The sequence below is a fragment of the Hyposmocoma kahamanoa genome, unplaced genomic scaffold, assembly GCF_003589595.1.
Source record: "Hyposmocoma kahamanoa isolate Upper Pololo Valley unplaced genomic scaffold, ASM358959v1 117, whole genome shotgun sequence".
Classification (NCBI taxonomy): domain Eukaryota; kingdom Metazoa; phylum Arthropoda; class Insecta; order Lepidoptera; family Cosmopterigidae; genus Hyposmocoma; species Hyposmocoma kahamanoa.
Window position 1 is genome coordinate 1 of NW_020653397.1, and position 14,449 is coordinate 14,449.

Below are 14,449 nucleotides of genomic sequence, written 5' to 3' on the forward strand. Positions count from 1 at the left end.
CGGCGCGTGCGCCGCGGCGTCGCAGGCCGCGCCGGTCCAGCCGGCGGCGCAGGCGCAGCGCCAGCCGCCCGCGTCGCGCACGCACGTGCCGCCGTTGGCGCACGGTCGATCGACACAGCGCTCGTAGTCGCTTCGCACCGAGCACGTTTTCCCTGAGAAATTGGCGCCGCGTCAGTTCGCGGATCGCTCCGGTGAGCACTAGCGGCGAGGGGTTCGCCAGGGCGACACGACTCACCCCTCCAGCCCTCGGGGCAGACGCAAACAAAATCGGCCGGCCCGTCGACGCAGGTGCCGTTGTTGCGGCACGGATTAGTCGCACATTCGTTTATTTCTGGAAACGAAAAAGACAATATTTTCTCAAGTACAACTAGACACTAATGAAAAAACGCAAACCCACTGTGCTAGTGCGTTTCGCTCTTAACTCGAACGAACTAAAATTTAATCTTGCAATTACTTCCAATGTAACAAAGGGAACACGCTACTGTTACCGGTTTCGCAGCGGACGCCCGTCCAACCGGCGCGGCAGACGCAGCGCGGCGCGACGCCCGGCGCTTCCACGCAGCTCCCGCCGGCGCCGCACCCGCCCTCGGTGCAGTCCTCCACGCCTGAAGAACGAGACGGTTGTTAACGATCGTTGGCGAAAATAAAATGAAATGTCAAGGAAATGTATTTGGACTGACGGTCGGCGCAGAGCGGGCCGCCGTAACCGGGGTCGCACTGGCAACGTGGCCTGACTCCGCCCACACACGACTCGCCGTCTGCACCGACACACACGTAACAATATTTGTCGAGTTCTTAAAAAGGCAGCGGCGTCGAAGCACAAGTAAGCTAAATAAATAATAATGCATGGGAATACGCACGGGTCGGGTAAGCGGGGCGCGCGGCGGGTGCGCGCTGCGTGCAGTTCTTGCCGGTCCAGCCGGGCGTGCAGTGGCAGAAGTAGTCGCTCTGCGCCGTGTAGCACGGCGCGCCGTTGCTGCACGGCGCGTCTGCGCAATGGTCGCGGTCGTCCTGCGACACCGCACCGTTGGTTATACTCAATACACAAATGGCTTCACCGCGGTTTGCTTTGCGTATGAGTGGATCAAAAATTGGTTACGACACACAAATACAGAAACGCAAAATATACTTACGGGACAGTATCGGCCGTAGCAGGATGACAGCTAAAAGGCAGAGGATGTGTTAGTTTGTTAGTAGACAGGTCCTGAATCGACATAAAATTAGTACACATTAAGTCGAGAGGAGCTCGAAAGAGATCGGTAGAAGAGAAAAAAGAATGGCAGGGGCGAGTGATGCGATGCGGGGATCTCACCTCACAGTCGGTGCCCGAGAAGCCGACGGGGCAGATGCAGCGGTAGGCGTCGAGCAGGTCGACGCACTCGCCACCATTGCGGCAGGGACGCGAGGCGCAGTCGTCGACGTCGCGCTCGCAGGTGCGTCCCACATAACCAGCGGCGCATGCGCAGTGAAAGTCGTCCACGAGGTCGATGCAGGTGGCGCCATTTAGGCACTGGCCTATGCAGTCGTCCACGTTGAGCTCGCAGTCGCGGCCCGTCCACCCCGCCAAGCAGGCGCAGGAGTACCCGCCTGCGGTGTTGTTGCAGGCGGCCGCATTGACGCACGGGCCCGCAGCACCCTCCGGGCCGCCCTCCGGCCGCACCGCGCATTCATCCACATCTACGACGAAACACACCGTACACCACTCTGACTAAACTCTTCGCACCAAGCGTGGGTGCGCCAGCACCCACTCACCGTCGAAGCAGGCGGGTCCGGTCCAGCCGGGCGCGCAATCGCAGCTGAAGGCGTCCACCAGGTCGCGGCAGGTGGCGCCGTTGTGGCAGGGCGCGCTGGCGCAGTCGTCCACGTCCTGGTCGCAGAGCGCGCCGGTCCAGCCGGCGTCGCAGGCGCAGGTGAAGCCCCGCGGCGACGTGGCCAGCGCGCAGGCGCCGTGTGCGCACGGCTGCGGCGCGCAAGGGTTGTCCACTCGCTCGCAATCCACGCCGGAGAAACCCTCGGCGCAGGAGCACAGGTACTGGTCGGGCGCCGTGTTTTCACACGTCCCTCCGTGCTGGCAAGGCTCGTGCGTACCACAGTAATTGAGATCTAAAAAGAGAAAAGCCTCATGTTATAATTCCACTTGGTTACCAAATACGACACTCGTCGCCAAAGGACACCTATTTACCTTGGTCGCAGAGTATGCCGCCCCAGTTGGTGTCGCAAGTACAATCCCACGAGGAGCCATTGCAGTAGCCGTGTTTGCAGCCGGGATACGGCTGGCACTGCGAGCAAAGCTCGCCACGCCAGCCCGGTCGGCAGCTGTAGGAAACGAAAATTTGGTTTTATTGTCGTGTTTATTTTTCTTTATAGGAAATGAAACTATTTTTCCGGATTTCAATCGCGTATATTTGTTTTTTCAAACAAACCGACGTTTCGATGGGACCTGTAAAGGGCCCGAATATATGTAACAATCGCGAAAACCTAAAAACTCGATTTCTTTTTCTTTATTTAAATCGCATATACGTTTCAGAACCCTTACGGGATCCATCATCACGGCTGACTGAGATGAATTAATGCCCCCCGCCCACTGGTCGCGGCCACCCAACCACTAGCGGCTGGACGTTGTCACTAGTGTGGCAAGAAATCGTCCATTTTGTGGAATTTGACGTTAGTGTTACCAGCGTTAGACATGGAAAAAGCACGTACGAATATAATTTTGTTTTTAACTTAGATTTACTTTGATTGAAGGGTCACGATTTTTGTATTTAAAAAATAATCCGAATGGAAAATACTCATGCAGTATTAATGTTTAATATTAATGCAAGCCAGAGATCTGTCTGCCGGCTCGAAATGTTGGTTTATTTAAAAAAAAACAAATAAGTACGATTTAGATTCGTAAAAAATTGTTTCTGACAATATTATATAACAATAATGTCCTTGATGTTTATCGACAAAAAGGCACAATTACTCACTCGCAGTCGCCAGGCCGGTCGCAACGGCCGTGTGTCGGGTGGCAGCCCTCTTTGCAGACGGCTGTAAAAAGAGAGAACCGTAAGCCGGATAGCACGTCACGGTCAGGAAGAGAAAGTACAGGAACGTGGTGGAGGGTACTGACGCTTCTCGCAGTTGTCGCCCTGCCAGCCGGGCAGGCAGTGCTTGTCGCCCTGCGCGCTGCAGGTGTAGTGGCCGAACTTGTCGTCGCGCGGGCGGCAGAAGGTGGTGCAGGTGGTGTTGTAGTAGTTGGGCTGGCAGGTGACGCGCACGCGGTAGGCGAGCGCGGCGGCGGCGCCGGCGTGGCGCAGCGCGTGCCACTCGGCGCCCGGCTCCACGATGCCCGACCACCACGCCTCCTCGATCAGGCCCGTCTCCTCTGCGCACGACACACGCGACATTCGCTGAGTCGAAATCGAGCTGCACGAGCCCGGTTCCGAGTATGAAACAACGCTACTATTTTCTCACCCGGGTCCGTGTAGTTGTAGTCGTCGTAAGCCTGAAGAATGAGCGTGAACGAGCGCTGCAAACGAAACGGAGTTTCAGTATCAGAAGGCGACAAACGGAGAGCGAGGAAAAGCGAGAGACTCACCGTCCAGCGGAACGAGAAAGGCAGGGAGAGCGTGTAGAGTGGCTCGGCAAGCGTGAAGGAGTCCGTGCCGAGAACGGGCGAGGCGGCGCGGCCAAAGGAGCAGGCGCCGGGCGCAGCCGCGGACTGGTATTCTTTGAGGCAGAGCGCGAAACGCGTGCGGCAGGGCTGGCTGCAGGCGGCGGCGGCGGCGCCGGGCGGCGGGCGGCGGCCGCCGGCGCAGCACGCGCCTGATGCCAGCTGCAGCCGGTAATTGCTGAACTCGAGGATCTGCAGCTCGAACACGCCCGCCCCCGCCGCGCTCTGCAACGCGATGAGCTCAAGTCAGCGAGACACTTCGTCACTTCTGGGAGTCAAATTTATTTACAATATCGTTACGAATGTGTCAACAATTTAAAAAAATGTGTGAAATCTATAATATAGCAGACGGGATCTAACATGTGCTATCTTGGTTTATTTGGATAATGGGAAATAAAATAAAAAATAAATGTCAAATGCGACCGAATAAATAGCCGACCAGCAATGATCTCATGCACCTACTTGAACATTGACGATCAGACCAAACGTTCTGTTATCGTACGAGATCAGCACTCGTACCTTGGTAGCAACACAAATATGATGTAAACTTTCTACGTAGTACATAGAGGCGAAGAAACCAGCGGATTAAAGCGCACTCGGGCGAGTAAGGCGGGGCGTCACGCCGCGGGGCGGGGCGGGGCATACGTAGCACGCCCACCGAGGACACGCCTTTCACCACCGCGCGAACGCAGACGCGGACGGCGGGGCGCACGCGCGCTAGAGCTCTTCTACGAAATAATTGGTGCAGAGCAAACGAACATCATCGTGCTTGACATTCACCTTCGATGTACCTCTCGTGTAGTTATATAGTGTGCATACAAACGACAGAAATGTTAATAGTAATATAAAAAATAATTGAATATGTATCAATTGATGTATGGTATGTGTAGGTACTATTGTCATGGAAGTGAATACAGTTATATCCGCAAGTTGTTTATCGAACATAAACATTGCAAAGTGTGGCTTGGCGATTCAAGGATAGTGGGCCGTGCATTGGAAACTCTAGTCGCTTATAATTAGAGGTGGACGTTTGAACGCGAAGCAATTAAAAAATTTGCTTTTGAGAATAAGCACAAGCCCAAGCACGCTAATAATTTTAAGTGGAAAGCGTTACTCAGTTCAATACTCAACAATTCCATTTTTTACCGTGCCTAAGTGTCACGTCCCGCCATGTATGTTTCCTAGACAAATTAATTTGTCTACGTGAATAATCCAATTTAATATTATAAAAGCGGAAGTAACTCTGTTTGTTACGTTTTCATCTAAACCAATATTGATGAAGTGAAATAGTTTGGACCTTGGTCAAGGACATAGGTTACTTTTGTCACAAAAATAAATCTTAAGGGGGTTGAAAGTTCATACGGAGAACCCATAAAACTATGAAAATTAGTATAGTACAGTAGGCTACTCGAAATAGTTATTCTACGCGGATGGCATCGCGGGCACCAGCGAGTATTATAAATATTACAAATAAAACTAAAACTCGTGTTTTACTAAACTTACCGATCAGAACCTTTAGTGGCACACTCGTGTTTTTCGCTGTCAACAAAAACTGACTTAAACGTTTTTCTAAACGATTGTGTAAGCTTCAAACTAAAAAGCGTTTATGTGAAGTCTATTAAATGCACGCTTATATAAAAAGTCCAACGTTTTAACGTTTAAAATGTATAAGCAGGTATTTTCCATCTCTACATATAATAGACATGTCACATCACACATACGCGTGTGCAATCACAGCGCCTGCAGCCTGCAGCGGGGGTGCGTGGTCACGGTCAACGGTCCAAGTGATACATTCAACAAGAGGCTCATCTGACTGTCGAGTTGTTAGGTTTTATAGGCACTTTTAGTTCTTAGGCTGAGTCATGGGGAACACGTGTTCTCTCACGAGGACAACAAACAGGACGAGCATTTATCCAACGTGGTGATTTCCTCTCAACCATATTTTATCGGCGCGTTTGTACTGAATTATACATTGTTGGTTTTGTTTTATTCAATCTTGCCTCTTTCGAATGATCTCGGTTTCTGGAATATAATGCTTAGTGAATCCTTCATCCAAAAATAACATGCTAAATTGAAAACCTGTGATACGAACTACGTTTAGATTAAAACTCAGGGACATGCTGAATACGATAATTATTAAGAAAAATTAAATATTAAATTAAAATTAAAATTTGAGGAGTCATTGTTATTATTTATTTATTCAGGTAATTAACGGTCATTTGCAAACAAGTGTGTATAAATAGACCTATAGGTAGTAAGTACCGTATATTGAAACATATATGTGACGGATACAAAACATAATAATAATAATTTGCATTAGAACCACTAGAACGTCAGTTCTACTGTTTAGTAAATGCATTTAAAGAATTATTTGCAAACATTTCAACGTCACAATGTACACTTATCTTAAAAACTATACGATCGCATGAGAAAGATATTTTTTGCATAATTTGTTCGACAGTTGAAACATAAAACGTCCTTTTCGAACGAGACTCGAATCTAACGAGGTATACTCGTAAGACGAGATTTCCTATAAAAGCTCAGCGGAATCAATGTAATTGTCAATGCGCTTGTATAAAAATCAAAGATTTATTATATAGGTACATGCGTACCTATATACATACTAAATCTATAATAAAAATATACTTCTTGGAAATGACGTCTAGAAATTAGCGACTGTACGTTATGCCTTTTGACACTAGCTTCGTAGTCAATATAGCAAAAACCAGAGCGATAGTCCAGGAACTTTAAAAATTTCTTTTGTAACTCTTGAAGTTACACATATTAATCAACCTTAAGGAAAATTGACGAAAAGTCTCGGAACAATCTTTTGATAACGAGATAATTCCTCAAGATGCTCACCCCTTAGCTTTTTAAATGTCACATCAGCAAGGTGGGGTAGATCGAAGTGATGGTATCTGTAAATCACCTCCTATTATGGCAGATGCCGCTCGTCGTGTCTTTCAGTCACACCAACTGGTCGTAGATGCAGGTTTTCAGGTTCTTCGGTTTTTGCGATTGTTACACATAAAAAATGATACTATTTTTATTTACTTTTTATTCGAATATAAATCGTGTAGGTATATTTGTTTTCGCTCACCTTAAAAAGGCCCAAGTTGTAGCGTTCGGGGAACATGTCTGCAGGCGGGGAATTCCACTCCATAGCCGTTCATCAAATAAGTAAAGCCGGAATCTTATCGCTTCGTGCGAATCCTAGGAATATCTACAACATTGGGGTGGAACTACAGCCTGCGTCTAGACCCCCGATGACGGAACTCTCCATGATGCATACTGTTGAGTACCGACAAGCAGACAGCTATAAGGAGGTATTGAAGGCTCTACTAAATCCGCGTCACCCGAGCCTCTTGGCATGCTTGTCAACTGAACGAATCTTGGTCTTTAGCAGAACCATCCCACACACATACATCCCTACACGACTGGACTTGTGCTTGGTACACGTGAAGCAACAGTCCGGGTGTGAAGTCACACTTCACCTTGGAAAGGATGCTAAGCTTCCTGGCTGAATTTTTGGCCATGGATTCTGTGTATCTGACGAAGTACATGTAGGTCCATTCGAAATAGCCGCAGACGGTCGGATATGGGTATGGATACATCACGAACAGTCGGAGTCAGGTCAAAGGGTTGAAACTAAGAATAAATTAGCAGCATTGTCTCATGCTCATATATCAACAGACTGAGTTATTTACGCCAAACCAGTGAAATAGCAAAAGTAAATTGTCCACACCATAAAGGGCAACGCGCGTTGCGGCCTGCGTTGTCATTGTGCATCGACACTGATGAAAGTTATAGGTACATTGGTACAAAAAATGCATTCTTTGTTTCACAATATGACATACATACAGAATAAACACAAAAGTAAAAACATAACATTATTGTCAAAGCAGTGAAATGGCGCTGAGTCGGTATATACCAAAGTGCCTAAGGCGCTGGTTTTCAGTCAGGACCAACGAGAGGTTAATCGTAATCCTAATTAAATAATCCTAATTTGTAAGCAAAAATATAGCGACTACCTAGTACCTAGTAGGTACCTACGTAATAAAGGGTACATTAGCGCATCTAAAATAATCTATTACATATGTAAGTGTATGTGGAGTGTGAACATAAACACAGCTGCAGGTTGGCTGTCGGAGTAAATTGTGGTTGTGAATAGCTCTAGTGTCGTATAAAGTATTCTCAGTTCTCTGCCTTATTCTTAACATATCGAACTTGAATCTATGTTGTTCCCCGGAAGAAATTCTATATCATGGCCAATTGTCACCTCTGCAGTTCCATTATGGAACACTTGCAAATTTGAGTCCAACGTCTCCACGTTAAGCATGTGTACAGTCTCTGTGCGAAAAACTTGAAAATGCTACACACGCACTAAGTAAACTGCGTCCTCTTGTTTCCAGTGTGGTGTTGGAGGCAGACGTACTTTGCGTATTGTCATTCGTTAATGTCATGCAGCATCGCACTGCGAGGTAACTCAACCGACTCAAATAGAGTGTTTATTCTTCAAAAACGTGCACTTAGAACTATAAGAGGCATAAAAAAGTCAATCCTGCAGACACCTTTTTAAAAACACCATATAATGACGACGTACTCGCAATACACTTATGATATAATAGTTTACACGCGTCAAAACTCGAGCACTTATGAGCGACGTGCGGGCGGCGGCCGAGCGTTGCGAAAAGCGCGAAAACTAAAATACGTTGCCCACCGTACCGAGCTTGCAACGAAAAATCCGCGCATAATAGGTACACGATTATAATAATAGACATACATTATTGTTTGCGTTAGTGTCAAGGGATAGGGGAAGTATAATGTGGATAGATGATAGTAAACATAAAATTCCATTCTAGGAAGAGGGAAACAAGTACAAACACGCGACACAGACTTGTAGTGAGAGTGGGTGTTGCCGGTCCAGAGCTTTGACTTCATATTTGAATGTCTCACTGCGTATGGGTGGTGGAATGTTATTCCCGCACTACGATCATAACCTAACTGCCTCCGTGGCCGAACGGTTACCATGCCGGACTGCCACGCAGAGGTCTCAAGTTCGATTCCCGGGCCGGGAGAAATATTTGTATGGCCTACATTTTGTTTCTCTCGTGAGTTTGGGTGTAATTTGTGGTTGTCCATGGCACCCGCGACACAAGGTTTCCCCTCGTGCGGGGCTATGTTGAGTGCGTGCGCGCGCGCGCGCGCGCGCGCGTGTTTGTGTGTGTGTGTGTGTGTGTGTTTGTGTGTGTTAAAGTTAATTTGTTGTAAGCGTTATATATTAAAAATCGCATCAACATCGTTGACCAAGTAAAGAATAAGATTCTAACAGATATACATCCCTATGGAGAACAACCCTAAAGTCACACGGCGTTAATGATAAGTCCTAAAAGAAGAAAGATAATAATAAGAACCAGAGGACATATAGCTGCTTGGATTTACTTGTTTTTATGAATTGTGTAATAGAATGAGCCAAGAAAAAGGAATTTTAATTTTCCCTGCCTCGTTTACATCTGTACAAATAAATAAATAGGGATAAATTACGAATAAGTATCAATTGTTCTTTATTTTTCTTATTTACATTTATTGCGTTCCAAAATCGTGGAGTTAAATCTACAGGATAGTATTATTGAATTTTTAGTGGCATGTTCGTGTGGCGGTTTGCATCGACTACTTGATTTCTAATACGAGAAGTATATGTATGTTACAATTATGTATAAGTAAGTTTACGTACTTGGGTAATTTTCGGGTAAGTTTTCTCTGCCTAATTTCAGTAGCAATTTTACTACTTTTAAGTAGTAAAATTGTAGAATATTACCATGAAGTACTATTTAATATTTGAGTGTGGTGTCCTGAAATATTATTTAATATTTTATTATAAATTATTAATACAAAGATCGAACACTCAGAGAAAATTCCTTCGATCCGGCCCGATTAGAACTGACGACTTCTAGCTTACCGTGTCACACGCTATACCAAACCAAGCCACGGAACGAACCAGCCGACCTCACGAATTTTTCTATGTGCGTGCTTCGTGTTTTTGTATTTGGTTTTTCAACAACTTTTTAGTCGTAGCGCCATCTATGAGAAATCTATGAAAGATTTGTCACCCAGTTAGTACCTTTACAGCTACCAGTCCTGGCGAGAGATGTCGCTATTCGCTGTATTTTAAATTTTTATTGAATTGACATTCAATTATTTTTTGTAAAATTATTCCACTAGTTTGTGTGTTCGATCTTTGTATTAATAATTATAACAAACTAGTGGAGTAATTCCACAAAAAATAATTGAATACCAATTCAATAAAAATTTAAAATTTTATGATAACTTACTCGAATACTTAAATAATGAAAATTGTCACCGTAATTAAGTAGAGAAAACTTCCCCGAAAATTACCCATTTGTGCAGGTAAGATGAATGTACACACGTGATGTATTGTTCACTAAAATATTTACGCACGATGCCGAATCAAGCCTCAAGCAAGCAATGTGCTTCACCACACACATATTTTCCATTATAAAGTAATAGTTGTAGCTTATTGGTACTTTCACACATAACAATGGTGTATTTTGAAACAAAAGATGCTACGACACTATCAGCTCACTCCTATTCATTTCTGTGCCAACTTACAATTGGTAAATGAGGTAATTTATAAGAAGCATTCATTGACATAACACAACAGTGGCGCCCGCGCCTTTGAGGGCAATAATTAACACATTCTCGTGACACTGTTTCTACTTCGCTGCAAAGCCTCTGCATGGCGACATAATCCTCTCTCCAACGATTCACACCAATTATATTAAGAATGACAACACATGCATGTATATGGCAGCTGGTCAGTCGACAGCGCAGGCGCATTCATAAACAAGTAGAGTTTATGTGTTACATTTGTGACGTCATCGTCAATAACAGATGAAAAGCGGTGGCGGATGTGTAAATATTGGTGCTCCTTTGTGAGCATGATAAGATTGCAATATTGCGTAGCGAGAGGGCGCATGCGCCGACACTATAATGGCGTTCATGCATTTATAGTATATCGGAACAACATGGCGGAAAACCCTCCACACAATGCATGCGTGGATTTAATTTCTGAAGCTTAACGTGGCCATAACGATTCGAGTGCGACCTCGAAGTGTCCAGACGCAATAGCGCTTGAGCGGCCTTTGACAACTCTGTGAGCCGATCGTCCGAAATACGGTTGCACAATGTTACATTTGGACTCGTTTCCCCAGATTAGAAAGAGTAACAAATTCTAGGCGAATAGAAATGTGACCCATGGTGCACATATTAGTTGGAGCGGACTGTACCGATATTCGGGTATTAGCGAGGAGTAAGCAAGGTCCAATAAAATGTACTTACAGTGTACATATTTAGGAACAGAAACGACGAAGTACCTACAAGATATCTGTGTGTGTGTGGGTCGTGCTCGTGCATAAATAACAGACAAAACAATTAAATTTAAAAACTAAAACTAAACTGATGAAAAAGACTAAATGGGTAATTTTTACAAAGTTTCGAAATTCTTGTCCTTTAAGTTTATAAAAAAGTGTTTGATTGTTGCCATAAAAATAAAATTTAATAGCAAATTATACTTCAATTGCTACTAATGCCTACATAAACTATTGATTATTCTATTTAAATAAAAATAATAATATAAAAATGTCCCCAAAATCATTCCCTCACTATGTCCCAAGTTCCATAATCAAACACGTTTTGTGCTATAAATCAACACATTTAACAAAAATAACCTTTAAATTTTAAATATTCGATCAAATAAAATATATTTTTGCGAAATTAAAGCTACCCTGTGGTAAAAACACTAAATAAATTTAAAAAATATGTATTATTCATGTCCCAATCAAAACAAATCATTCCCTCGCCCTTTTACCTTCACTTGATTTGTGAACGCATTTTTAATCTTTGGCAAATGTATATAAAAGTTTTTGAAACTTAGGAGCGCTGTAGACGTTTCAAAACGACGAAGTTCAACATGTGTGAGCAAAAAGGTTCTACTATAAAAAGATTTAATTTGAAATTCCAAGCTATATTTTGACAGTCATTCCCTCACATCATATAAAAAGAAGTTAAGCATTTGATTTTATTTATTAATTATACAGTCAGACGAGTTATTGGTAGCAGTAAACTTACACAAAATATTAATTCTAAAAGTAAGTTTATATCGCTATTTTTTCTTGGTTTATTTTGGTTTCGTCTCTCCTCGTCGTCAAATGTTCCGACTGCACTATCACTATACCTTTTCTTAAAAGTAATTTATTTTGGGGACCACTATATGATCAAAAACTATTTAGATAAGTACTATGAAATGTTCAAAAAATGAATACAAATTCTTCCTAATATTTTTCATAAGAATCGAAAGCACGAATTTCGGAATTTCATGAGAACTGCCACAAAGTACAAACAGATTTGTAGGTCTTTTGCGGTACGCTATATCAATCACAAAATACGCGGTATCAATGCACAATTTAAGTATCTAATTATTTAAATGCATTCCTAGGAAGTGGAAACTACTAGAAAGGATGAAACGGTGCACTCACTCCCGTGGATTTACATATATTATCCAAGTACTACTTATGTGAACTTTATGGTTTCGTATACACACAGACCAATAAAACATTTTGTTTAGAGGATTAAAAGCATACGAAAATGGGATTTATTTTGAATTTAATGGAATTCCGAAAATTGTGTTTCTACTAGGCAAAGTTATTCCTTTGAGCACGCCGCCGATTATGCCGCATTATTTCTGGATACGGTGCTCTTATCTGAATAAAAATGCTTTCGTTAAAAAAGCAGAATGATGTGGTGAATTAAAACAGAGAGGTCGCGAAATGTCAAACAATTCGTACAAAAGACATCAACGCGTGCGCGCGCGCCGTCGTCGCGTTGTCGCTGGGAATAAACAATCTTCATTGTTTGAGTGATATTCTCGTTTGTTCAAACAGGCTGCGACAGGGCGGCACCAGGAGTGAACTGCGTATCCTCAGGATCGTGCATAGATGTTCAATCCTTTTGTTGAAATAATTGTGCTTTTGAACGTACTGTGTATATAGTGTGATGTCAACTTATAGAGAAGCTGTCGTTAAACGCACTTTTGGCCAAATTCTAGTTCTGAACTCCATTGGCTTAGTTAAGTGCAGATCTTTGTAGTTTTTTTCACCAACAAACTGTCAATGGCAAACGTATACGTTCAATCCGTTTTGTAATTTTCGCTTAGGGTTTTTGCTGAGCTGTGCTGTGGAGGCGCCTGCCGGCTGCTACGTCACTTAAACCAATCCGGATAATGGTTATTACGCGACTGTATTTATTCACAATTTTAAATATTGAAAAAAAGACAACCTTTTTGATTGCTTAATACTATTTTGTCGCTTCATTGTACATAACTAAGTCGTCAACAGTCGCGATGCGAGTGAGCAAATACCAGTCTGTTTGGCGACAAGCCCGTAACGGTTATGACCGACTGTTATCACCGAGGGGTCTCGCTCACGGCAGCTGCGCCTGTGCCCCTGCGCCCCTTTCCAGCCGTCGGTTGCGCATCAATCGCGTTACCATCGAATCTCTTCATAGCCGTCCGCGCCGAAACCGTGCACAAAATCATCATACACCTACCTGTTGCACCTAGGTATTAAACCGAACGGTTAATCCACACTCGTCTGGGACTTTAGCGTCAGGCGAATTTCGTTTATGGCTACTGTAACCATGTTTAGTGTGCGCATATTATGTATATGTACAGTGATGCACACACAATATTATGGTTTTCTGTTATGATTGTTGCAACACATTCATCTAAGTCGAAGGGAACGATAACGCTGAGAGACCGCTGCGCGCGGACCTCCGTTTAAATAGACCAACAATGTAAAGGAAGCGAGCGCTGGCCGATTAGCATTGCGCACACGCACCTCTCGGACACTAGCGTCTGATTCACACGATCAAATTAAAAATATTTATATTGTATTCCAATCATGATCAATCTACAATACAATTGTCTCCTCCATCAGACGGTAGAAGTAGACCCGTGCTGTATCGAATGTTTTACTAAAGATGTCAATGATCAGGCAGAGATCATACGATAACTGAGAGAAGTGAGCAGTCGACTACGTGGCAGAATCCCTAAACGTGCAGAAAGGCAACAGCCGCAGCACGTACTTGCGAGAGGCAGACGAGGGCGAGGGCGAGCAGCAGCGCGGGCGGAAGGCGCGCGCGGCGCATCGGGTCAGCGCAGCGGCAGCGCGCATGCCTCCAGCATGCCGCCACCGGTCGGTCAGTGCTTCGCGGCACTGCAGCCGTGCACTCACTGCACTCACTCACTGTCGCACTGCACTAATGCCTCAACTCGGCACTTGTTACTCGAGAAGGTTACGTGTGCGTGCGCGCGCCGCGGGGCTCGGCGAGAGACTGCCGGCGGCAGCCGCCCCGCCCCGCCCCGCGCCGCCGATCCCCGGAGCTTTTAATCCGCGGCTGCAGATTTATTTTTATTGCGGGTCGCAACTGCCACCCCGCGCCCGCGCCCCGCCCGCCCTGCGCACTGCATACTGCACGGAACTCCGCAATGCAACCTGTTCGCGTTCGCGCTGGCTCTCGGCTGGTCGGATTCATTTCATGCCACATGTGTAGGACCCACCTGTGCACACGTGTGCAGGAAAGTATTATTCACTAGTCGCAGTAATTGTTCCACAGTAATTTTGTTATCATAAAGTCACAAATACAATTTAACCTTCTCACACCTCTCTCTTGTTACGAACCATCTGAATTCATATTTATTTTGTTCCGTTGAAATTT

The 14,449-nt window shown here is 44.8% G+C and overlaps 1 protein-coding gene across 1 annotated transcript; it reads right to left on the minus strand.

Moving 5' to 3' along the window:
• Positions 1-6: 6 nt before the first annotated feature.
• LOC113239962 (protein jagged-1b-like) lies at positions 7-14,055 on the minus strand (the record flags this gene model as incomplete). Its single annotated transcript, XM_026477149.1, has 12 exons — positions 13,817-14,055; positions 3,581-3,880; positions 3,457-3,511; positions 3,113-3,367; positions 2,970-3,030; positions 2,183-2,316; positions 1,753-2,103; positions 1,313-1,677; positions 861-1,011; positions 489-605; positions 236-331; positions 7-152 (listed from the first exon to the last, which is right to left on the minus strand). Coding segments are annotated over exons 1-12 (2,094 nt in total), but the record flags the coding sequence as incomplete, so codon positions are not given.
• Between the last annotated feature and the right edge of the window lie 394 nt (positions 14,056-14,449).